The sequence below is a fragment of the Ahaetulla prasina genome, chromosome 15, assembly GCF_028640845.1.
Source record: "Ahaetulla prasina isolate Xishuangbanna chromosome 15, ASM2864084v1, whole genome shotgun sequence".
NCBI lineage: Eukaryota > Metazoa > Chordata > Lepidosauria > Squamata > Colubridae > Ahaetulla > Ahaetulla prasina.
The window spans coordinates 10,162,312-10,184,993 of NC_080553.1; the positions used below are offsets into that span (position 1 = coordinate 10,162,312).

Sequence of the window (22,682 nt, forward strand, 5' to 3'; positions counted from 1 at the left end):
AATGGTCTCCAGAGGATGGTAAAGGACAGGAAGGCCTGGAGGAACATTGTCCATGGGGTCACGATGGGTCGGACACGACTTCGCAACCAACAACAAAATCATGCAATAACCCATTTACTTAAAAAAAGCAAAGAATCGTACTGCGAAGAGGAGATTCAATACGTACTGATGTCCCGTGATATTCGTATTGTTCGTAGTCAAAAAGAATTTCTTGCCTAAATTTAATAAAATAAAATAAAAAAGGGGGGGGGGGAGAGAAATCAGCAACATTTTTTTCTGCTATGATCATAAACAGAAATATCCAGTAAGCAGATAGCTTGGGTCGCGTACCTGCGGGCCTCCCACTCTCTTCTTTCGCGTCTTTTCATTGTTCTTTCGACCACTTCCTATGGAGAGATTACAATAAACAATGATCAACGCCTAGGGAAAATATCCTAAAAATTAAATATAATTGATTCAATGTCGACAACAAGTGGAACATTTGACAATGAAACAATTAACTTAAAAAACAGCAATGACACATTCCTTTAAAGGTAAGGATTACAACTTGAGTTAGTTTCAAACGATACAAAATAGCCATGAACCAAAACAAGGGAGCAAATTTTTTAAAAAATCACTTTTACTTCCTGAAAGAGACTCGTATACTTTTTTGTGTCTTCCTTTTCTTAGTAGTCACTGTTAAATTACCTTAATCTAACTAAAATATGACTTTCCTTTAATTGCTACCAACCTGCCTTCCATTGAGGACCTGTATACTGCACAAGTCAAAAAGAGGGCTGTGAAAATATTTACACACCCCTCATATCCTGGACATAAACTGTTTCAACTCCTACCCTCAAAATGACGCTATAGAGCACTGCACACCAGAACAACTAGACACAAGGACAGTTTCTTCCCCGAATGCCATCACTCTGCTAAACAAATAATTCCCTCAACACTGTCAAACTATTCACTAAATCTGCACTACTATTAATCGTCTCATCGTTCCCACCACCTTCCACTTATAACTGTAACTTTGTTGCTTGTATCTTTACGATTTATATTGATACTGATTGTTTCCTGATTGCTTATTTGAACCCTATGACTATCATTAAGTGTTATACCTTATGATTCTTGATGAAGGTATCTTTTCTTTTATGTACACTGAGAGCACATGCACCAAGACAAATTCCTTGTGTGTCCAATCACATTTGGCTAATAAAAAATTCTATTCTATTCTATTCTATTCTATTCTATTCTATTCTATTGACTATCATTAAGTGTTGTACCTTATGATTCTTGATGAAGGTATCTTTTCTTTTATGTACACCGAGAGCATATGCACCAAGACAAATTCCTTGTGTGTCCAATCACATTTGGCTAATAAAAAATTCTATTCTATTCTATTCTACTCTAAAATGCCATTTTAACTTGCTCAAATCTAACCTCTTCAAATCGTCTACGTTTTCCTGCAGGCTCTGATCCAGCGCTTTCATTTCCAGAATCCTCCTCTTCCTCCTCTTCCTCCCTGAAAATATCATCATAGGCAGGGATCTCGAGGTCATCATCTTGCTTGACCAAGAGTTTGACCTAGAAACATTTAAATAAAACTGTAAAAACCCGGCAATGATCTTGGTGAAAGACAGGAATTACGTCACACGTCATGGACAATTTTAGACCACATAGTAAAATATTTTACATGATATTAAATTTAATATTTGCAAGGGGTCCTTGGTGCTCTCTGAGCTTGTTTGTTTGCTTGCAGACCTTTCATTGCCCTAATTTGGTAACGTCACCAAGTGCTACTTTAAAATTTGCAGTAAAAAATTTTCATCTCCACTTTTCCTCCAGTTGCATGATTGCCATTACAGTGGAAAACTGATCACTGGTATTTTTTTTTTAAATCCGACCTTTATCATTTTTAACCATTTGGAAGGTGGTGAACCTACCTAATGCTGGTAGTCCTCAACTTACAACGGTTCATTTTGTGACTGTTCAAAAGTTACAGCGGGACGGGAAAAAAGGGACTTGCGACCGTTTTTCACAGCTACGACCTTTGCGGCATCCCCACGATCACATGATCAAAGTTCAGATGCTTGGCAGCTGACTCATATTTAGAACTGTTGCTGTATCCCCAAAATCATGCGACCCCCTTTTTGTGACCTTCCGGCAAAATCAAGGGGGAAGCCAGATTCCCTTAACAACCGTGTTACTAACTTATCAACTGCCATGACTCATTTAACAACTGTGGCAAGAAAGGTCGTAAAATGGGGCAAAACTCTCTCAACAAATGTCTCACTTGGCAACATAAATTCTGGACTCAATTGTGGTCATAAGTTGAGGATGACCTGTAATCCCCAGACAAGAAAGTCTTGAGTTTTTATACCCTGTACTTTGTTCTGGGAAGTCTCGGGGGGTGGGAGGGGGGGAGATGAAGGATCAATGTAAAGGAATGATTGAAGATATGTAATTAAGAAATAGAAATAATTTGAAATGAAAGCGGGGCTGCTCAGCTGCCATTTCAGAAGGGAATGGAGAGGGAGAGGAGGGAGTGAAGGAAGAAAGTAGGTAGGAAAGAGAGAGGTAGAAAAAGGGGAAAGGAGAGGAAGAAGAAAGGGGAAAGAGAGAGGGTTAGAAAGGGTGGAAGAGAAGAGTAGGGAAAGAGGAGAGGACGTAGAAAAGTGAAGGAGAGGAAGGATGAAGAAAGTAGAAGAAAGTAGAGAAGGGAGGAGGAAAGGTTTGTTAAGGAAGGAAGTGGTAGCTGGGCAGGTCCGAATAAGTAACAAATGAAAGTTAATGATTAATGTTGAATAAGAGATTGTATATTGAATATGGAAAATGAAAATAAAACTTTTTACCAAAAAAAAAAAAAAGAAAGTCTTGAGTTTAAAAACAAAAGGGGCCTCTGTGACTCAGACTGGTAAGACAGTCTGTTATTAACAGCAGCTGCCTGCAATTACTGCAGGTTCAAGTCCCACCAGGCCCAAGGTTGACTCAGCCTTCCGTCCTTTATAAGGTAGGTAAAATGAGGACCCAGATTGTTGAGGGCAATAAGTTGACTTTGTATATAAATATACAAATATTTGTATATTTATATACAAATGTTATATATTGCTAACATAGTGTAAGTGTAAGCCGCCCTGAGTCTTCGGAGAAGGGCGGGATATAAATGCAAATAAATGCAAATAATAATAAAAAAAAACATAGACAAGGGGCGACTGTAAATTTCCAAAAACTGGTAATAAAGTCAGCATCCTCATTGCTCAGATAATAGCAGAGGATCCACAAATGAAAAATCCCCACAATCCTGTAGAGGACTTAACATTATAAGAACAAACCCCAGGAAACTGGGCCTCATTTATAACGTCAATGTTTTATTTTATTTTTGTCAAAGAGGAGAACTTACTTGCGTCTCATTGTAAATGTTCACTACATTGATAGGTCTATGAGTATCGCAGACAAAGAACAGGGTATCATCTTCGGGTTGAAGGATTTCCAGCAAGTCAGTGTTGGCCCCGCAGTTTAGGAGCACAAAATACTTGAACTGTAAATAAAAGCAAGGAGGTTGTGGAAATAAATCTGCATGAAAGGTTGATAATATAGCTAAATATTATCATGTAATATATCATATAAATATGCCTGCAGGAAAACAGAGGGGCCTCTGTGGCTCGGACTGCTAAGACAGTCTGTTATTAACATAGCTTCTTGCAATTACTACAGGTTCAAGTCCCACCAGGCCCAAGATTGACTCAGCCTTCCATCCTTTATAAGGTAGGTAAAATGAGGACCCAGATTGTTTGGGCAATAAGTTGACTTTGTATATAATATACAAATGGATGAAGACTATTGCTTGACATAGTGTAAGCCTGAGTCTTCAGAGAAGGGCGGGATATAAATGCAAATAAATGCAAATAATAATAAAAAAAAACATAGACAAGGGGCGACTGTAAATTTCCAAAAACTGGTAATAAAGTCAGCATCCTCATTGCTCAGATAATAGCAGAGGATCCACAAATGAAAAATCCCCACAATCTTGTAGAGGACTTAACATTATAAGAACAAACCCCAGGAAACTGGGCCTCATTTATAACGTCAATGTTTTATTTTATTTTTGTCAAAGAGGAGAACTTACTTGAGTCTCATTGTAAATGTTCACTACATTGATAGGTCTATGAGTATCGCAGACAAAGAACAGGGTATCATCTTCGGGTTGAAGGATTTCCAGCAAGTCAGTGTTGGCCCCGCAGTTTAGGAGCACAAAATACTTGAACTGTAAATAAAAGCAAGCAGGTTGTGGAAATAAATTTGCATGAAAGGTTGATAATATAGCTAAATATTATCATGTAATATATCATATAAATATGCCTGCAGGAAAACAGAGGGGCCTCTGTGGCTCAGACTGGTAAGACAGTCTGTTATTAACAGCAGCTGCTTGCAATTACTGCAGGTTCAAGCCCCACCAGGCCCAAGATTGACTCAGTCTTCCATCCTTTATAAGGTAGGTAAAATGAGGACCCAGATTGTTGGGGGCAATAAAAGTTGACTTTGTATATAATATATAAATGGATGAAGACTATTGCTTGACATAGTGTAAGCCGCCCTGAGTCTTCGGAGAAGGGCGGGATATAAATGCAAATATAAAAAAAAAATTAGCTGAGTAGCTAAACTCTTGGGAATAGATACAAACAATTGTCCTTCAAGAAAAGTTTAAAAATTGCTATTATTAAAAAAATATATCAGAATTTTAAAAAGATCTTATTTAAGCTCCACTTAGGATAATAGGAGTTTCTAAACAAAATGTAGATAATGTACAGTAGATGCAAGAGAAGATATTGTATTTCATTCCCTTTATTTGTTTATATATATATAAATATATACACACACATATCCCATTTATTATTATTTTTTCTTTACCTGATCCTTATGTTCTAGAAATGCTGTTTCCAGTTCTTGCCATCCAGATACTGGGACTAATGTATATTGCACATGATCACACTGGAATAAAGCCTGGAGAAAAAAGATTTAAAAGCAAAGGCTAATACTGTAGCTTCACTTTAGATGAGCATAGCAACAACAGCTTCCAAACAAGTTTTTTTTAAGCAACTGTACATTTAAACATTATATTTAAAAACCAACAAGGTAGAATTGTAGAGCTTTAGTAATCGCTCATGTTGTTTAACACACTAATTTTGTATTTTTACTATATTTAAGATAAATAATTTATAGGCTGGAGGGAAGTTGGCATTTTATCATGGAAATCATAATCATCAAAATCATGCAAGGATAATTTTCTTTTCCCGTCCTATAAAGTTGTTTCACTGACATAACTTTGATAGAATAGAATATAAACTGTTTCAACTCCTACCCTCCAAACGACGCTATAGAGCATTGCACACCAGAACTAGACACAAGAACAGTTTTTTCCCAAATGCCATCACTCTGCTAAACAAATAATTCCATCAACACTGTCAAACTATTTACTGAATCTGCATTACCATTACTATTAATCTTCTCATCGTTCCCATCACCCATCTCCTCCCACTTTTGACTGTACGACTGTAACTTTGTTGCTTGTATCCTTACGATTTATACTGATATTGTTTCCTAGTATGATTTGATTGCTTATTTGTATCCTAAGACTATCATTAAGTGTTGTACCTTATGATTCTTGATGAAAGTATCTTTTCTTTTATGTACACTGAGAGCATATGCACCAAAGAGAAATTCCTTGTGTGTCCAATCACACTTGGCCAATAAAAAATTCTATTCTATTCTATTCTGAAAACCATGTATTTTTTAGAAAATAAGGCAAACTCCCTCAATTACCTCACCCCCCAGCCATTGCCCCTAATTAACGTGCATGAAGGATACTGATAGTATATTCATTTATTTGGAAATAATATTCATTGCATGCTTATTTACAGTTCTTTTACCCGACTGCACAATATTTTGTCACTTGTACACTCAAAACACTTGAAGGGCAGACTTACTTGGAGGATTTTACAAGCACATAATGCATCTATGTCTGAAGCTACCAAAAGCAGCACCCGCTGTAAAAGAAAAAAATAGATGGTAATTACAGGGAGTCCTCAACCTACCACCACAACTAAGCCCAAAATTTATAGTTGCTAAGAGAGACACTTGTTAAGCGAGTTTTACAATTTTTCTTGCCACCTTCGTTGAGCGAATCATTGCAGTTGTTAAGTTAGTAAGTTAGTTAGACTCCCTGGAGAAGAGCCTAATGCTGGGAAAGATTGAGGGCAAAAGAAGAAGGGGATGGCAGAGAAGGAGGTGGCTGGATGGAGTCACTGAAACAGTAGGCATGCGCTTAAATGGACTCCAGAGGATGGTAGAGAACAGGAAGGCCAGGAGGACCATTGTCCATGGGGTCGCAATGGGTAGGACACGTCTTCGCAACTAACAACAACAAAAGTTAGTAATACGGCTGTTAAGTGAATCTGGTTTCCCCATTGACTTTGCTTGTCAGAAGGTCGCAAAAGTTGATCACATGATGATCCCAGGACACTGCAACCGTCATAAATGTGAGTCAGCTGTCAAGCATTCGAATGTCAATCATCTGACCAATCGAGATGCTGCAACGGTCATAAGCGTGAAAAAAAACGGTCGGTGCTGTTGTAACTTTGAATGGTCACTAAGTGGACTGTTGTAAAATGAGGACTACCTGTACCAGGTTGGTTTAGCTGCCTTCCCTAGTTGGGAGCAGCAGATCCCTTAATCCCTCTCCAATCTAGTCCAGGGGTCTCCAACCTTGGCAACTTAAGACCTGTGGACTTCAACTCCCAGAATTCTGGGAATTGAAGTCCACAGGTCTTAAAGTTGCCAAGGTTGGAGACCCCTTATCTAGTCAATTTCATCTTCACCTCCATAGTTTCAAGGGCTTTGCTTATACTTCCACAAAGCCAGTTCTGAAAAGTTTTCCCTCCATTTCAGACCTTTGGCTCCCCCAGTGGGATCCCGCTGGCCACTCTCTAACCCCAACGTACTACAATGCCTATCCTCCCCAGCCACCCTAAAACCCCGAAATGGAAAAACACACACACACACCAAGTCCATCTCCACCACCCACCCTGGCAGGAGGCCTATTCCACCGCCCTACCAGATAAGCCCGCAGTCATGGGTGGAATACAATACCCATCCTCCCCAGCCCCGAAAACCCTGAAGTGGGGGAAACCTTCTTCCCAGGCCCGGCTCCTCCCAGGCCTCAGCAGCTGAGTTCTGTATAACAGCCCAACCAGAGGAGCCCAAAGCTTGTTCATGGTGGATTACATGTCCCATCCTCCACAGCCACCAGTCCTTCCCCCCACCCCACACCCTCCATCCCCAAACAAATCCCTGTGCAGGTCCATCTGCCTCATCCCGACCCAGTAAACCCCTGAAACAACCCAGCCTGGGGGCAACAAAGGTGAACTACAACCCCCAGGCTGGACTACAACGTCCATCCTCCCCAGCCACGACTCTGGCTCTTCCCCTCTTTTAGCATTGGAAAGGGAAACACTCAGAATCTGCCCAGGCCCAACTTGTCTCGTCCCCCCACCCGTCGTCCCTGCAGCAGTGTTAGCTTGCACAACAGCCCGATCGGGTAGGCCCATGGGGGGGGGAAGCGAAGCTTTCTCAACGCCGCGGACTACAAGCCCCATGCTCCTCAGCCGCCGTCCTCAAGCCTCCTCCTCCCGACCCCGAAAGGCGCCCCCTCACCTGTCCCACGACCACCTCGTAAAACTCCTTCCGAAAGTCTGTCAGGAACATGACCGGCCGGAAAAGCAATAATGGCGGCGAAGAGCGAGAAGAAAGACCCGCTTCAAGGAAGGCGCCAAAGCAGCGCCTTTCCCACATTGGCCGGGACTCTCCGGAAACCGACCAATCGGAAGCCGAGGATATCGCTCTGACGTTATGGATGGGCGGGATCACACCTTTTTTTTTTAGTCCCGCCCTCTTCCCGCCCTTTGTCTCAAAGACGCCGAGCGGAGAGAAAGGGGGATACGGTCTTTATAGTTTCAGAGAGAGACTTCCGGCTCTCAAAAAAAAAAAAGCATCATTCCATACGTGCGGGGCGAAGAGGGTGGAAATACGGTAGGTGTTTATATAGAATCGCAGGAGTGGAGGAGGGGTCCCGTTTTCCCCCAAGGCTTGAAATAATTACATGAGAATACATAGAAAGAAATAGATTTTTTTTATTTTTATTTATTTATTTGTCAAGCATATATAAGATAACAGATAAAAGCATAATTTGAATACATGAAAAGGATACGAGTAAAAAGGGACACTAGGGAAAAAAGGGAATTTTTGGGGTGGACAGAGATCTGTTAGGTTAAGACTTTTGTCCTTAATAAATAAATAAAGATTTCTCTTTTTGTTTCTACACTTTTATGCCTTCTATTGTGCTCAAAATTATTTATATTCTGAGCGGCACAATGTACAATAACCCTCGACAGTACTCCTTGAAGAACGGTGGTAAGTCATATTTTTCAATAACTTTGGTCACTAAATGAAGCGCTGTAAACCAAGGACTATCTGTATAAAGAGGTTTCTGATGCATTGCCTCCTTTCACTAATCAATTATTATCCCCATCCATTTTCCTATTCCTACCCGCAGCGTCTAAACAGGACCCGTAGTAGATATTGCAACGCAAGACTTCTTAACTCTTGGGCCAGGAGGGTCACCCATCATTTTTTTTTCCCTTTTCAGAAGCAAAACAAAAAACAGAGCCAGCATAGTAAGGGCAAACTGATGGTCGCCATCTTTGATGAGGGCATTCCCTGCCTTATAACGTTCCCCGCTCTCTGTCTGAGTTGATAAAACCCCTAAAAACAACTTTAGAGTCGCCCTATGAGGAAAGCCGTAATACGGACGCTACTCTACTTCGAGCATCTCAAAGGAGACTCGGCTGCGTTAAGGTCGAGGGAAAACAAGTAGATTGTTTTACCGTTCCGCTTGAGTCGGTTTGCGCATAGCCGGAAAGAAAACATCGACGGACCGATGGCGCGAACTGCATTCTGGGAGCTGTAGTCTCCGCTTTTTTAAACTAAAGCTTCCTGCCCACTCTTCCCCGCAGAAGTGACTTATACTTCGAAGAGAGAAAAGGGGTTCGATCCCCGTTTGCTCCCCAGCCAGGAAGGCCGGATTTTTGGGGGAGACCCCGCGTGGCGAGGCCTGGGCCTAGGCCGAAGAGCGGCCCCTCCATCCGCCGCGAGAGGCTTCCTAGCCGGGCGAAGAGCGGAGAAGAGGCTCGGCGGCTGCCGGTTTTTTCGCGGGGGGACCTTGGCCGGCTGCGAGGGGAGGCAGGAGGAGACGTCGCCACCATGGTACAGGCCTCGGGATCCTCCCCCTCCCCGGAGTCGAGGGAGGGCCAGATGTTGGCAGGGAGGGAAAATGCAGACTCATCTGGCCGGGAAGGAGCTTGGCTGTCAGAAGCTGACAGGGAATGGACTACAAATCCCATGTGGGGGGGTGGACTACCTGCCTCATGGGCTACAAATCCCACCCAGGGTTTGTGGGGTACAGAAATCCCATCCTGGCAGGGTGGGTTTCAAACCACATCTGGATGGGTTGGACTACAAATCCCAGGCAGGTGTCATGGGCTAAAAATCCCACCAGGGTTTGTGGGGTACAGAAATCCCATCCTGGCAGGGTGGGTTTCAAACCACATCTGGATGGGGTGGACTACAAATCCCATGCGGGCGGGGTGGACTGCAAAACCCCCAGGCAGGTGCCATGGGCTACAAATCCCACCCAGGGTTTGTGGGGTAGAGAAATCCCATCCTGGCAGGGTGGGTTTCAAACCACATCTTGGTGGGATGGACTACAAACCCCATCCAGGGGTTGTGAGTACAAAACCCATTCCTGGCAGGCTGGGTTACAGGAGAGGTGGACTACAAAACCTAAGCAGGCAGGATGGACTATAAACCTAACCCAGAGGTTGTGAGCTAGGAAACCCCATTCAGAAAGGGCGACTACAAAGCCCATGCAGGCAGATTGGGCTACAAACCCCTTTGGGGTGGCTCAGTAGGTGAGTGAAGCTACAAAACCTATGCAGGCAAAGTGGACTACAAATCCCCCTAGAAGCAGAATGGATTGCAAATTCACTTGGGCATGGTGGATTACAAAATCCATGCAGCTGGTGTGGACTACAAACCCCATCCTGGGGCTATAGACCTGCAGGTGGGGCAGGCTATAAGCACATCTGTGGCAGAGACAAGATGGGATTTCTATTAAGGTTTCAACAGGAGGAATAAAATGGGTGTTGATCCCAGTTCTGTCCAATTTATTCTGATACAAGGAATCCTCGAGTTACAACAATTCATTTAGTGACTGTTCAAAGTTACAACAGCCCTGAAAAATGTGTCTTATAACCATTTTTCACAGTTACGACCTTTGCAGCATCCTTCTGATCATAGGATCCAATTTCAGCTGTTGGGCAACTGACTCATATTTATGACAGTTGCAGTGTCCCAGGGTCACGTGCTCCCCTATTGTGACCTCTTGACAAGCAAAGTCGATGGGGATTCACTTAACAACTAGGTTACTAACTTTATCAACTCCAGTGATTCATTTAACTGTGGCAAGAAAGGTGGTAAGATGGGTTAAAACTCACTTAACAAATGTCTTACTTAATAACAGAAATTTTGGGCTTGGCTACTATCTGTATTTGTTTGCTCGTTTGTAAAATTTATTGGCCGCCCATCTTACTTCAAGGTAACTCTGGGCGGCTTACAGTTGTAAAAGATTTAAAAAAAAAGATATAAATTAAAAACATAAATTAACGGTGGCAAGATTGGCATTTGCGCAATGTTGGAGACGCTCAAATACACCCTCTGAAGAGTTAATAATTAGAAAAATATTGTGTTGCGCCGAGATGGACAAAATGACACTTGAACTGAAAGGATGGACGGATTTGGATTTTTATGTAATATGGGAGAAATGATATAATTGGGTCGAAAATAGGGGAAATGGAATAATAACAGATAGTAGAATTAGTAAGAATTAGAAATTCCAATTAGAATTAGTAATATAATTTATTTAAATTATATAGAGTATAAAAGGTAAAGGTAAAGGTTCCCCTTGCACATACGTGCTTGTCGTTCCCGACTCTAGGGGGCGGTGCTCATCTCTGTTTCAAAGCCGAAGAGCCAGCGCTGTCCGAAGATGTCTTCGTGGTCATGTGGCCGGCATGACTCAATGACAAAGGCGCGCAGAACGCTGTTTCCTAATCACCAAAGGTGGTCCCTATTGTTCTACTTGCATTTTTTACCTGCTTTCGAACTGCTAGGTTGGCAGAAGCTGGGACAAGTCACGGGAGCTCACCCTGTTACGCGGCAGCACTAGGGATTCGAACCGCTGAGCTGCCGACCTTTCGATCGACAAGCTCAGCGTCTTACCCACTAAGCCACCTTTTATATAGAATATAGGAGAACACTAATGGGATGATATGTAAATGGTCACAGTCATGCACAAGAGTTGAATGAAAATTGTTTCATTGTTAAAATTTAATAAAATTTATAATAATAAAAACATAAATTAGTAGAATTGGTTATGGCCAATAGATTGTGCTCGTCTTAACGCCTCCTGTCTTTCTCTTTTTCCTTCCAGTTTTCTTTCAACATGTTTGACCACCCCATTCCCCGCGTCTTCCAGAACCGCTTCTCCACCCAATACCGCTGTTTCTCCGTCTCCATGCTTGCTGGCCCTAATGACCGATCCGATGTAGAGAAGGGCGGAAAAAGTATGTGTCGTTTGGCTTTGTTTTCAGTTTGATTTACCGTAACTTCCCTCTTTGGCAGGCTAAAATAGCAATGATTTTGGTCCATAGGTCAGCGGTCACCAACTGGTGGTCCATGGACCACTGGTGGTCCACGAGAAAATTTTGGGTGTCTGCAGAAAAAATATTTGCATTTTTTATCTTGCACTAAATCAGGGGTCCTCAAACTACGGCCCCTGGGCTGGATACGTGCAATGAACGTTTGTGTTGCTGCAGAGAGTCTCCCCCTTCAGGGTCTTCTTGTGGGTCAGAGGGGGGCAGGAATTTCGACTTGGGGTCTGCTTCAGCCTCTTGGTGTGGGGCTTTGGGCAAAAGCTGGAGGGAAGGATGCTCTTTGCTGGTAGCAAAGAGCCAGTTCCAGTCGGACTGCATCATGGCCTGGAACTGGCTGACCATCTCAGCCCGCTGAGCCTCCAGGCACCAGTACCTGGCCTTGCACTCCTGTAAGTCTTCCTTCTGCTTGGAAAACCTATGCTCATAGTCCTCAGTGAGGTGCTTCTGGTGAGCCTCCTTGATCAGATCCAATTTGAACTGAGCTGTTTTGCCAACTCTTTGTCATGGTGGCTGCTTAGCTCCAACAACTGCTTCCTGTTGGGGCCCTAAGGATCCTGGGCGAGGAGGCGAGGAGTGGCTGGGAGGGGAGGGTCGAGTAGTGGCTGGCGAGGTGCTCCTCGATGTGAGTGACATCGAGCTGGCCACGCCCACCCAGTCACATGATCACCTAGCCATGCTCACCCAGGTGGTCATTAGTCAGATCATATTAGTGGTCCGCGGGATTTAAAATTATGAATTTAGTGGTCCCTGAGGTCCGAAAGGTTGGTGACCCCTGCCATAGGTGATGGAGGGAGAGGAGGAGGAAGAAGAAGAGGATAAACCCACCTTTATTCTGGAACCATCTTTCACAAGAAACTTGCCCGATGAACTTAATAAATATAGCCATGCATTATTTATCGAGCTCGTCTTCGGCTTCTCTTAAAAAGCACTTTGTTTTCCAAGCCTCTCAAAAGTTTGGTTTCTAACTATTTTATTCACACCGAGTCTGTGGAAAGCCTCAGTGCTTCCAATCTTTTTTTAAAAAAAAATAACCTGGAGACAACATGGTTATGAATCATTAATAACTGTCTCTTCCCTTGTTTAATTTGCTTTTTTAAAAAAAATAAAAAATGGACCAGATCAGCTTGTACTCAATACAGCAGCCAAAGCTTGTAAATCTGTTTACAGGACAGTGTTTGCTAGAAAAATGTGATTTATCTCTTTCAACGTGTTTGGATAACCTGGTCTCGTGCTCTGGTTAAAAGAGTCATCGTTTCTTCACGAGTCTGTACCTGTTTGCCAGCTGGCTGGGCGGATCCCTTAGTTGTTGTCTTGTGGGAACATCCTGTTTTACCCGATCATCTTATAGGGAGCCTCATGTTTACATCATGACCTAAACCAGGGGTCACCAACCTTTCGGACCTCAGGGGCCACTAAATTCGTAATTTTAAATCCCGCGGACCGCTAATATGATCTGCCTAATGACTGCCTGGGTGGGCGTGGCTAGGTGGTCATGTGCCTGGGTGGGCGTGGCCAACTTGATGTCACTCATGTCAAGGGGCGCCTCGCCAGCATCTACTCACCCGTCCCCTCCCAGCCCCTCCTCTCCTGCCCGCCTGGGCTCCTTAGGGCCCCAACAGGAAGCAGTTGTTGGAGCTGAGCAGCCACCACGAGAAAGAGTTGGCAAAACAGCTCAGTTCAAATTGGATCTGACCCAGAAGGAGGCTCAGCAGAAACACCTCACTGAGGACTACGAGCATAGGCTTTCCAAGCAGAAGGAAGACCTGCGGGAGTGCAAAGCCAGGTACCGGCACCTGGAGGCTCAGTGGGCTGAAATGGTCAGCCAGTTCCAGGCCATGATGCAGTCCCACTGGAACGAGACCCTCCGGCTCTTCGCCACCAGTGGTACTTCCCTCCAGCCCCACACTACGAGGCTGAAGCAGACCACAAGTCGGAATCTCTTCCCCCCCTCCGACCCACACAAAAAGACCCCGAAGGGGGAGACTCTCTGCAGCAACACAAACGTTCATTGCACATATCCAGCCCAGGGGCCATAGTTTGAGGACCCCAGATTTAGTGCAATATTAAAAATGTAAATAATTTTTCTGGGGACCACCAAAATTTTCTCGTCGACCGCCAGCAGTCCACTGACCACCAGTTGGTGACCGCTGACCTAAACAATTCATAGCAGCTGATATCCCACATAATAGAAGATGGGCAGTTCATTTAGTGTCCTTTTGAAGTTACCATGACAATGAAAAAAGTGAATTGTGGACATTTTCCACACTTACAACCATCCCCGTGGTCACGTGATTAAAATTCAGATGCTTGACAATTGAACTCATATTTATGACGGTGGCAGTGTCCCGGGGGACAGGTGTGTTGTGACCTAGGCCCAAGTAGTCATTACCAGACACAATCAGTCCTAAACAAACGTATTTTATTAGAACAGCTGAGAATTACTTCATTCTCAGCTTAGCCCAAATTAATTCCCAAAAACAAAGTCCTTCAGAAAAAGTCCTTCGGCCTTATCACAAACCTTTGTCTTCTTTGGCACCTTGCTAAAAGCTTTTCTTTGCAAAGATGCAACATTGCTTTCCTACAAAGAGCCCAAGAGCCATTGCTGCTCTTTTAAGCCTTATGGGAGGGGCCAATCATCTCCTAGCCTTACTCCCGAGTCGTCCTTTTTGCTTCAGCTGCTCTTGCCTTCTGGCAGCTCTTCTCATGTGTGCACTAGGAACAGGCAGTGCCGTTGTAACTTTGAACAGTCGCTAAGTGAACTGTTGTAAGTAGAGGACTACCTGTACAATCATGACAATCATGGAAAAGACTTAAGCTGAAAAATGCTATCTTGATATCTTCAATATTGGGAGAATTGTTGAAGTCTGTGGTTTAAATGTCCTACAATAATTGTGGGTTTTTTTGTTTTTTTTTTAGCCAGCTGGTGTCTGTTTTTCCTGACATTTTTCACAAATATTTTTTGTCTTTTTTCTGCAGTAATTATGCCACCCTCTGCCTTGGATCAACTCAGTAAGTTGTGTATATTTAATGTGTTTTCACGCTTGATATTCTCTTATTGCACATCTATTTCTTTAAAGGACTTTTTGCCTACTCTTTGGCCAAAATGGTTGGTTTGGCAGCATTTATTTATTTATTTTTCATATTTTTATACCGCCCTATCTCCCTAGGGACTCAGGGCGGTTCACAACCAGATAAAAACATACATATAAATACAAATAAAACATCCATTAAAAAACTTATTATAATTGGTCGAATAATTAAAATAATTAAAATAAAAATAATAATAAAAATAATAAAATCCCCATTAAAACCAATTTGAATTTAAAATCTAGTCCAGTCCTGCGCAAATAAATAGATGTGTCTTAAGCTCGCGGTGAAAGGTTCGGAGGTCGGGAAGTTGGCGAAGTCCTGGGGGAAGCTCGTTCCAGAGGGTGGGAGCCCCCACAGAGAAGGCCCTTCCCCTGGGTGTCGCCAGCCGGTCAATAGTAGAAAGTTTTTGGATAAAACTTTTAGGATTATGGAAAGAGACCACAGAGTCAGGTAAAGTATTCCAAGCACTGATGATTCTGTTGCAGAAGTCATATTTTCTGCAATCTAGATTAAAGCGGTTAACATTAAGTTTAAATCTATTGGTTGCCCTTGTATTATTGCAATTAAAGCTGAAGTAGTCTTTGACAGGAAGGACATTACAATAGATGATTCTGTGAGTTAAACTTAGGTCTTGTCGAAGGCGACGGAGTTCCAAGTTTTCTAAACCTAGGATTTCAAGTCTGGTGGGATAAGGTATTTTGTTGTTTTCAGAGGAGTGGAGAACTCTTCTTGTAAAATATTTCTGGACACGCTCAATTGTATTGATGTCAGAAATGTGGTGAGGGTTCCAGACAGGCGAGCTGTATTCTAGAATTGGTCTAGCAAATGTTTTATATGCTCTGGTTAGCAGTGTAGTGTTTTTGGAAAAGACGTTTCCTGCAAGTTCAAGAATTGTCTCCTTGAATATAAAGTACTTTGTAGATTTCCTCTCTACTTGCTTCCATTAGGTCGGCTTAATATCACCTACCCGATGTTGTTTAAACTGACGAATAAAAATTCGGACCGGATGACCCATTGTGGCGTGCTGGAATTTGTGGCTGATGAAGGCATCTGTTACCTGCCACACTGGGTAAGTAGACGGTTTTGTTCCATGAAATTAGAGGCGCGGTGCTCAAATATGTGGCAAGATACATTTCATACAAGCAAAATCCATTTTAATCTCATCTACTGGGCATCTCATTTAGCAACCGTCCATGAAGCGTGCTCCAAATCTCTTTGGCAACGTCAAATTAATTTACGTGCTGTTTTCATGGCGTGTCCCAAATCTTTTCCCCATTTAGCGTAGCGATGAGAGCATCTGATACTTGGCCTATTTCTTGCTCCTGAACCATTGCTTAAAGTGGATTCCTTGCAATTTTGTTCGTTTATACACGCATGTACCACTTTCAGCTGGGAATCCCAAAACTTTACAATCAAATACTTATTTTCCGAAGATTCATTTGCGGGTTTTTAACCTTACAGAGCGCTAGGACAGACTCCATAAGGAATGTGTTGGATGTGTTCACCGGCTTGAGTTATTTGTAAAAATAATTATTATAATTTTTTTAAATTTTCTTTTAATACAAAACATTTCATTGTTCATTAAACAGTGTGTCGTTTGGGTACAAATTTTTTGTGTCATTAATAGTTAAAAGCTTTCCACCATATTCATTATTTATATCTACTCTTATTTTAATAGTAATACTTAATATTTGAGTTATTTATAAAAATAATAAAGGCCGGATACAAATGAACAAATAAAAGTTTGCCTTCACTCTGTTGAACATCTAATTCTCACAGTACTGCCTTAAGGTCTATGTATATTTACCCAATGTTGTAAGGCTGGAGTATTATCGTCATCCTTCTCGTCTTCTTTACTATTCCCCTTTTATTGGCATCAGATTATGATTATTATTATTACTCTGTTGCTTTGCATGTACACGGAGATCTTCTGCCCTAGATACAAATTCTTTGTGTGTCTGATCACACTTGGTCAAATAAAGTATGCCATGCTATGCCATGCCAGTCCCCTTCCTTCTCTGCTTTTCCTTGTACCTTTCTCTTTCTCCTTCTCTTCTTTTCTTCCTCCTTCCCCTCCATTCTTCCTCTCTTCCTATGTCTCTGTTTCTGTTTCTATTCTCCAGTAAAAGTGGTAGCTAAGTCAATTTCAATAGCCTCCTACCAATTCATGGTCAATTTCACCCATTTTTTTCCCGCTCTCAATTTTGAGACCTCTTTCTTTTTTTTTTTTTACTGTACTAAAATGATTTGATCTGGAATTGTAAATGGACCGGGTAAAAGTGGACCTACATGGGGAAAAGTTACCCTTCGTAATGGGAAAATTAAAGATGAATTTCATTCCTCTGGGTGTTGCAATCCCGTTTGTTATCTGTTCCTCCTGCTTCTATTCCTAATGTTTGCAAACTTTATAGAGAAACATATTGAGCTTCGGGCCTTGCACAAAATCAGTTTCACTTTTTTTTTCAATTTGCATTTATATCCCGCCCTTCTCCGAAGACTCAGGGCGGCTTACACTATGTCAAGCAAGTGTCTTCATCCATTTGTATATTATATACAAAGTCAACTTTTTATTGCCCCCAACAATCTGGGTCCTCATTTTACCTACCTTATAAAGGATGGAAGGCTGAATCAACCTTGGGCCTGGTGGGACTTGAACCTGCAGTAATTGCAAGCAGCTGCTGTTAATAACAGACTGCATTAGTCTGTTGAGCCACCAGAGGCCCTGTGTTTTTCACTTGTGTTTTTCTCCCCAAGATGATGCAGAATCTTCTCCTGGAGGAAGGAGGGCTGGTCCAGGTGGAAAGCGTCAACCTCCAAGTAGCCACCTACTCCAAATTTCAGCCGCAGAGTCCCGATTTTCTCGACATCACCAACCCCAAAGCTGTGTATCCTTTTTTTTGGGTGGTCCTTCAAGAGGCAAGGTCCTTCAAGAGACAAGGTGGCTCAGGGGCTAGGACGTTGAGCTTGTTGATGGAAAGATCGGCAGCTCAGCGGTTCGAATCCCCAGTGCTGCCTAACGGGGTGAGCTCCCGTGACTTGTCCCAGCTTCTGTCAACCTAGCAGTTTGAAAGCACGTAAAAAAAATGCAAGTAGAAAAATAGGGACCACTTTTGGTGGGAAGGGAACAGCGTTCCGTGTGCTTTTGGCGTTGAGTCATGCCGGCCACATGACCGCAAAGATGTCTTCGGACGGCGCTGGCTCTTTGGCTTTGCAACGGAGATGAGCACCGCCCCCTAGAGTCGGCAACGACTAGCACGTATGTGCGAGGGGAACCTTTACCTTTTACCTTCAAGAGGCAATCACCTTGATTCATTAAGAGATAGGAAGCTTTGCTTCTAAATGTGTACAGGTAGCCCTCGACCTAACAACGCTCCATTTAGTGACTGTTCAACGTTTACCCCAGCACTGACAAAAGTGACTTAGGACCGGTTTTTCACACTTAACGGGCGTTGCCGCATCCCCGTGGTCACGTGATCAAAATTCAGACGCTTGGCAACCGACTCGTATTTACGACGGTTGCAGTGTCCCCGGGGTGGTGGTGGTGTTGTCATGTGTTCCCCTTTTGTGACCTCCTGACAAGCAAAGTCAGTAGGGAAGACGGGTTCACTTTTAATAACCGTGTTCCCAATTTAACCACTGCAGCAGTTCCCTTAACCACCGTGGCAGGGAAGGTCATAAAATGGGGCAAAACTCCCTGAATGCCTGTCTTGCTTAGCGACAGAAATGCTGGGCTCGGCTGCGGTTGTAAGTTGAGGACTACCTGTATCATCATCATCTTTTAAGGACCCCATAATCCCCTTGCAGGGTGGAGTTCTGGGCAACTGAATGGAGCTGAGTGTCTGCTGGCCGGATGCCCTCCCTGTTGCCAAGGCGGAGTTTTGTTCAGCAGATTATATTCTCATTGTGCCCAGAGGGAGAAATATCCGCCTCTACCTAGGATCGAACTCACAGCCTCCTGATTGTGAGGCGAGAGCGCCACCTCTAGGCACCACCCCTTGAGGACTACCTGTATGTGTGTGGGGGGTGGTGGAATTCAGCGGTGTTCAGTAACTTGTATATTCATTTCCAAAGCTGCTTCTCATATTTTTACAATGTGATCGGGAGATTGCTGTATTTCCACTTAACGTTCCCCGAAGATTGGAAAACGCGCTCCGGAATTTTGCCTGCCTCACCACTGGAGACGTCATCGCCATCAACTACAACGAGAAGGTAGCATCAGCTATTTGCAGAGAAGGAGAGGCTACAACAGTGTTTCTCCACCTGGGCAACTTTTCAACTGAGTTGGACTTCAGGTCCCAGAATTCCTCAGCCGGCTAGTTTTTAAGGGATGGGAAAGACTTCCACACAACCTGTTCTTCATCCTTTCTTTCTTTCTTTCTTTTTTTCCCGCCCTTTCTTTCTTTCAGATCTATGAACTTCGAGTCATGGAGACCAAGCCAGACAAAGCTGTGTCCATCATTGAATGTGACATGAATGTAAGTCAGGGACGGACAGTCTCCATCTTGGCTTAGCCCAGGGGTCTCCAACCTTGGTCACTTTAAGACTCATGGACTTCAACTCCCAGAGTTCCTCAGCCAGCAAAGCAAGACAAAGCTGGCTGAGGAATTCTGGGAGTTGAAGTCCACAAGTCTTAAAGTGACCAAGGTTGGAGACCCCTGGCTTAGCCACTGGTGGAGCAGATGTACCCTGCGATATCAAAATGGAACAAAGCAGACGTCGCCCTGGTAGGGTTGTCGTCAGGGGTGGGCTCCTGCGGGTTCGGCACGGTTTGGGCAATCCTCTAGCCGAGGATCACCGGGGTTCGGTGAACCTTCAAATCCAAAGGTGGACTGGCCACGCCCATCCCTCCCCTCCCAGGAGTCTCCATGCGGCCCGTTCATCATTCAGTGCAAGGGCCAAGCGGAGGGTCTGGGTGGGTGAAAAACGGGCTCCAGACTCCGAGGGAAGCAAATTTCACCTTCCCGGAGGCAGAAGGAAAGCCTCCAGAGCCCAGGGAGGGCAAAAAATGCCACCACGACCCCCGCCATGGTGCATGTGACCGACTAGTCCAGGGGTCTCCAACCTGGGCAACTTTAAGCCTGGAGGACTTCAACTCCCAGAATGCCCCAGCCAGCTTTGCTGGCGGGGGAATTCTGGGAGTTGAAGTCCACCAGGCTTAAAGTTGCCCAGGTTGGAGACCCCTGGACTAGACTACACCCACCATGGCCACGTCCACCCAGCAACGGGGCAGTGCACCCGTTGCTAAAGGACCTGAAGCCCAGCCCTGGTTGTCGTGTCTGCTCACAACACTCTTTTAACACAACAAAACGTCATCTTGCAAAGTCTTCTAACAAGCAGACTTTAAATCAGCATTTTCTCATTATCGTATACTTTAAAATGTGCAGACTTCAACTTCCAGAATCCCCCAACCAGCGATGCAATGCTGGCGGGGAAATTCTGGGAGTTGAACTTTATTTTATTATTTTATTTTATTTTATTTTATTTTATTTTATTATATTATATTTTTATTTATTTTATTATTTTATTATTATTTTATTTTTATTTATTTTATTTTATATTATATTATATTTTATTTTATTTATATTGCCGCCTATTCGCCCAAGGTGATGCAAGGCGGCTTACAGAAAACCACATTTAAAACAATAAAACTGATTTAAGAATCAAATAAATTAATATGATAATAAAATCACTCCCCACCCCGTGCCTCGGCAACAGCACATCACGCGAGCCATTGAATGGGCTCCATCCCGCTCTGGGTTCCCCTGGCCCGCTGGCAGAACCAGGTCCTCAGCACCTTCCGGAAGAGAGTGCGGGCCATTCTAATCTCCATGGGAATGATGTTCCAGAGAGAGGGAACCAACATGGAGAAGGCCCTTCTTCTGGGTCCCACCAGGTGTATCTCCCTCGGGGATGGGACCCGCAGCATTCCCTGCCTCCTTTTAATTTCATGCATCTTAAAAGTCTCTGAGAGTGAAGAGATACTCTTTTAAATAAAGCTGTTGTGACCCAGGCCCAAGTAGGTAGTAAGAAACTTAGTCCGTGGAAAAACAAACTTTATTCAAACAGCTGGGAATTACTTCATTCCCAGCATCGTTCAACTCAAAATAACACAAATGCTCCCAACACAAATTCCTCAGTTATCTCACAAACCTTAGTCCAATTAGGCAAACTGCCAAAGGCCCTTCCTGGCAAACGTCCAGAAGCCACAAAAACAAAGACGTAGACGAAGCAGAAGACGCAGCTACAATGTTTTCCAGCAAAGGCCAAACGCCAGTGCTGGACTGTTTTAAGCCTTATGGGAGGGTCCAATCATCTCCTGGCCTTACTCCCGAGTTGTCCTCTCTGCTCGAACTGCTCTTGCCTTCTGGCAGCTCTTCTCATGCGTGCATTAGGAACAGGCTCCTCCTGTTCCTCTGCCTCACTACTATCAGTCTCTGGAGGCTTTGGAGTCCGTACCTTACTCCCCGATGGCCCTGGCCTCACCTCAGCCTCATCACTGTCCGACTCCGTTGCCAGCTCCGGAGGCTGCTGACGGACCACAACAAAACCAGGGTTTGTAAACAATCTGTAATAAAGATGTTGGAAAGCAACTAGCCCAGCTGGAAGGAGGGATCAAATAGGGAATTAGCCTGGACTCACTACCTCAGTACAAGGGCGCATGGTTCGACCCCTTCTCACACCCCTTGAATGCTTTTGAACCTTACGGTTTTTCCCAGGGGAAAATTTGCCCATCTTCGAAGATTCCTGTATTATAGGCATAGAACAATAAAGTAGCAACTTTAAACTCTACTTTAATGTGTCTGGTCATTTGTGCCTGACATAGGGTGGTTTTATGGGCACTGTGATGATTGTGAGTTGGGTGTAACTTTTGCGTTGCGTTGACTTAATTTGTGAGCTGGGTGTAACTTTTGCGTTGCGTTGACTTAATACAGGTGGACTTCGATGCACCTTTGGGTTACAAAGAACCCGAGAGACAAGCGCCTCACGAGGAGTCTGCTGTAAGTTGCTTCTTGTTGTGTTGTTGTTGGCTCTTGGCTTCCTTTCCCCCCCCCCCCCCCCCCGGCAAGAGAAACACACAACACACACACACTCTCTCCCTTTCTCTTGAGAGAAGTAGCGATCCGTCTTCAAAACATTTGGAGAGTTGAAAGCCGTTGGAAACGTGGAACCGGGACACGATATTTTCCTCCATTTGGATCAGCTGATCTTCAAACTCCTTTCTCTCTTCACATCACAGCCTATGGGATGCTGGTTTTTTTTTTTTTTTAAAAAGATTTCTTGGTGATGCGGCTCCTATCACCCCCAATCATTTCCAAAGACGAGGGGCCACCCTGATAAATTTTATGTCTGTTTTTCTTTAAGGGAGGCTGGCCTTACATCAATACAGTGATGGCTAAGCTTTTTGCCGTCGCGTGCCAAAAGCGGGGGGGGGGGGGGGCCACAGGGCGTCGCACGCACACATGCTCACACCCATAATTCAATGCACCCCACCCTCCCACGCATGCGCACGTGATCCCCCTGCGCTCCCCCTGCTTTTGGCACCTGATGGCCCAATAGGCCCATTTTTTTGCCCTCCTTAGGCTCCAGAGTCTTGCTGGGAGCCTGGGGAGAGCGAAAACGGACTTCCCAACCCCCTGGAGGCCAGAAACGGCCCGTTTGCTGACTTCTGATGGGACCAGAAGGCCCGAAAGTCAGCTGGCTGACATGCGTGCTGGAGCTGAGTTAGGGCAACGCTTACGTGCCCACAGATATGGCTCCGTGTGCCACAGGTTCACCATCACA

The 22,682-nt window shown here is 44.0% G+C and overlaps 2 protein-coding genes across 4 annotated transcripts in view; one reads left to right on the forward strand and one right to left on the reverse strand.

The window, feature by feature from the left end:
* Positions 1-9,064, reverse strand: part of CDC45 (cell division cycle 45) — a 27,351-nt gene extending 18,287 nt beyond the window's left edge. For 2 of the 3 annotated variants that reach the window (XR_009152173.1, XM_058157977.1), the window contains exons 1-7: positions 8,925-9,064; positions 5,970-6,029; positions 4,894-4,986; positions 4,112-4,249; positions 1,426-1,569; positions 331-386; positions 167-215 (exon numbers count right to left, since the gene is read on the reverse strand). Coding sequence is in view for 2 of the 3 variants with exons in the window: in XM_058157977.1 (XP_058013960.1) it covers positions 167-215; positions 331-386; positions 1,426-1,569; positions 4,112-4,249; positions 4,894-4,986; positions 5,970-6,029; positions 8,925-8,993 (609 nt within the window). In the remaining variant the exon portion in view is untranslated. Of the gene's footprint in view, positions 1-166; positions 216-330; positions 387-1,425; positions 1,570-4,111; positions 4,250-4,893; positions 4,987-5,969; positions 6,030-7,695; positions 7,822-8,924 lie in introns of those variants that run through there. The other variant, XM_058157978.1, reaches the window with a different exon arrangement.
* Positions 9,043-22,682, forward strand: part of UFD1 (ubiquitin recognition factor in ER associated degradation 1) — a 19,690-nt gene continuing 6,050 nt past the window's right edge. Inside the window, exons 1-8 of the mRNA XM_058157981.1 lie at positions 9,043-9,303; positions 11,588-11,720; positions 14,787-14,819; positions 15,848-15,969; positions 17,655-17,785; positions 19,037-19,109; positions 19,307-19,375; positions 21,833-21,898. Coding sequence (XP_058013964.1) covers positions 9,301-9,303; positions 11,588-11,720; positions 14,787-14,819; positions 15,848-15,969; positions 17,655-17,785; positions 19,037-19,109; positions 19,307-19,375; positions 21,833-21,898 — 630 coding nt within the window. The 5' untranslated portion in view covers positions 9,043-9,300. The remainder of the gene's footprint in view (positions 9,304-11,587; positions 11,721-14,786; positions 14,820-15,847; positions 15,970-17,654; positions 17,786-19,036; positions 19,110-19,306; positions 19,376-21,832; positions 21,899-22,682) is intronic.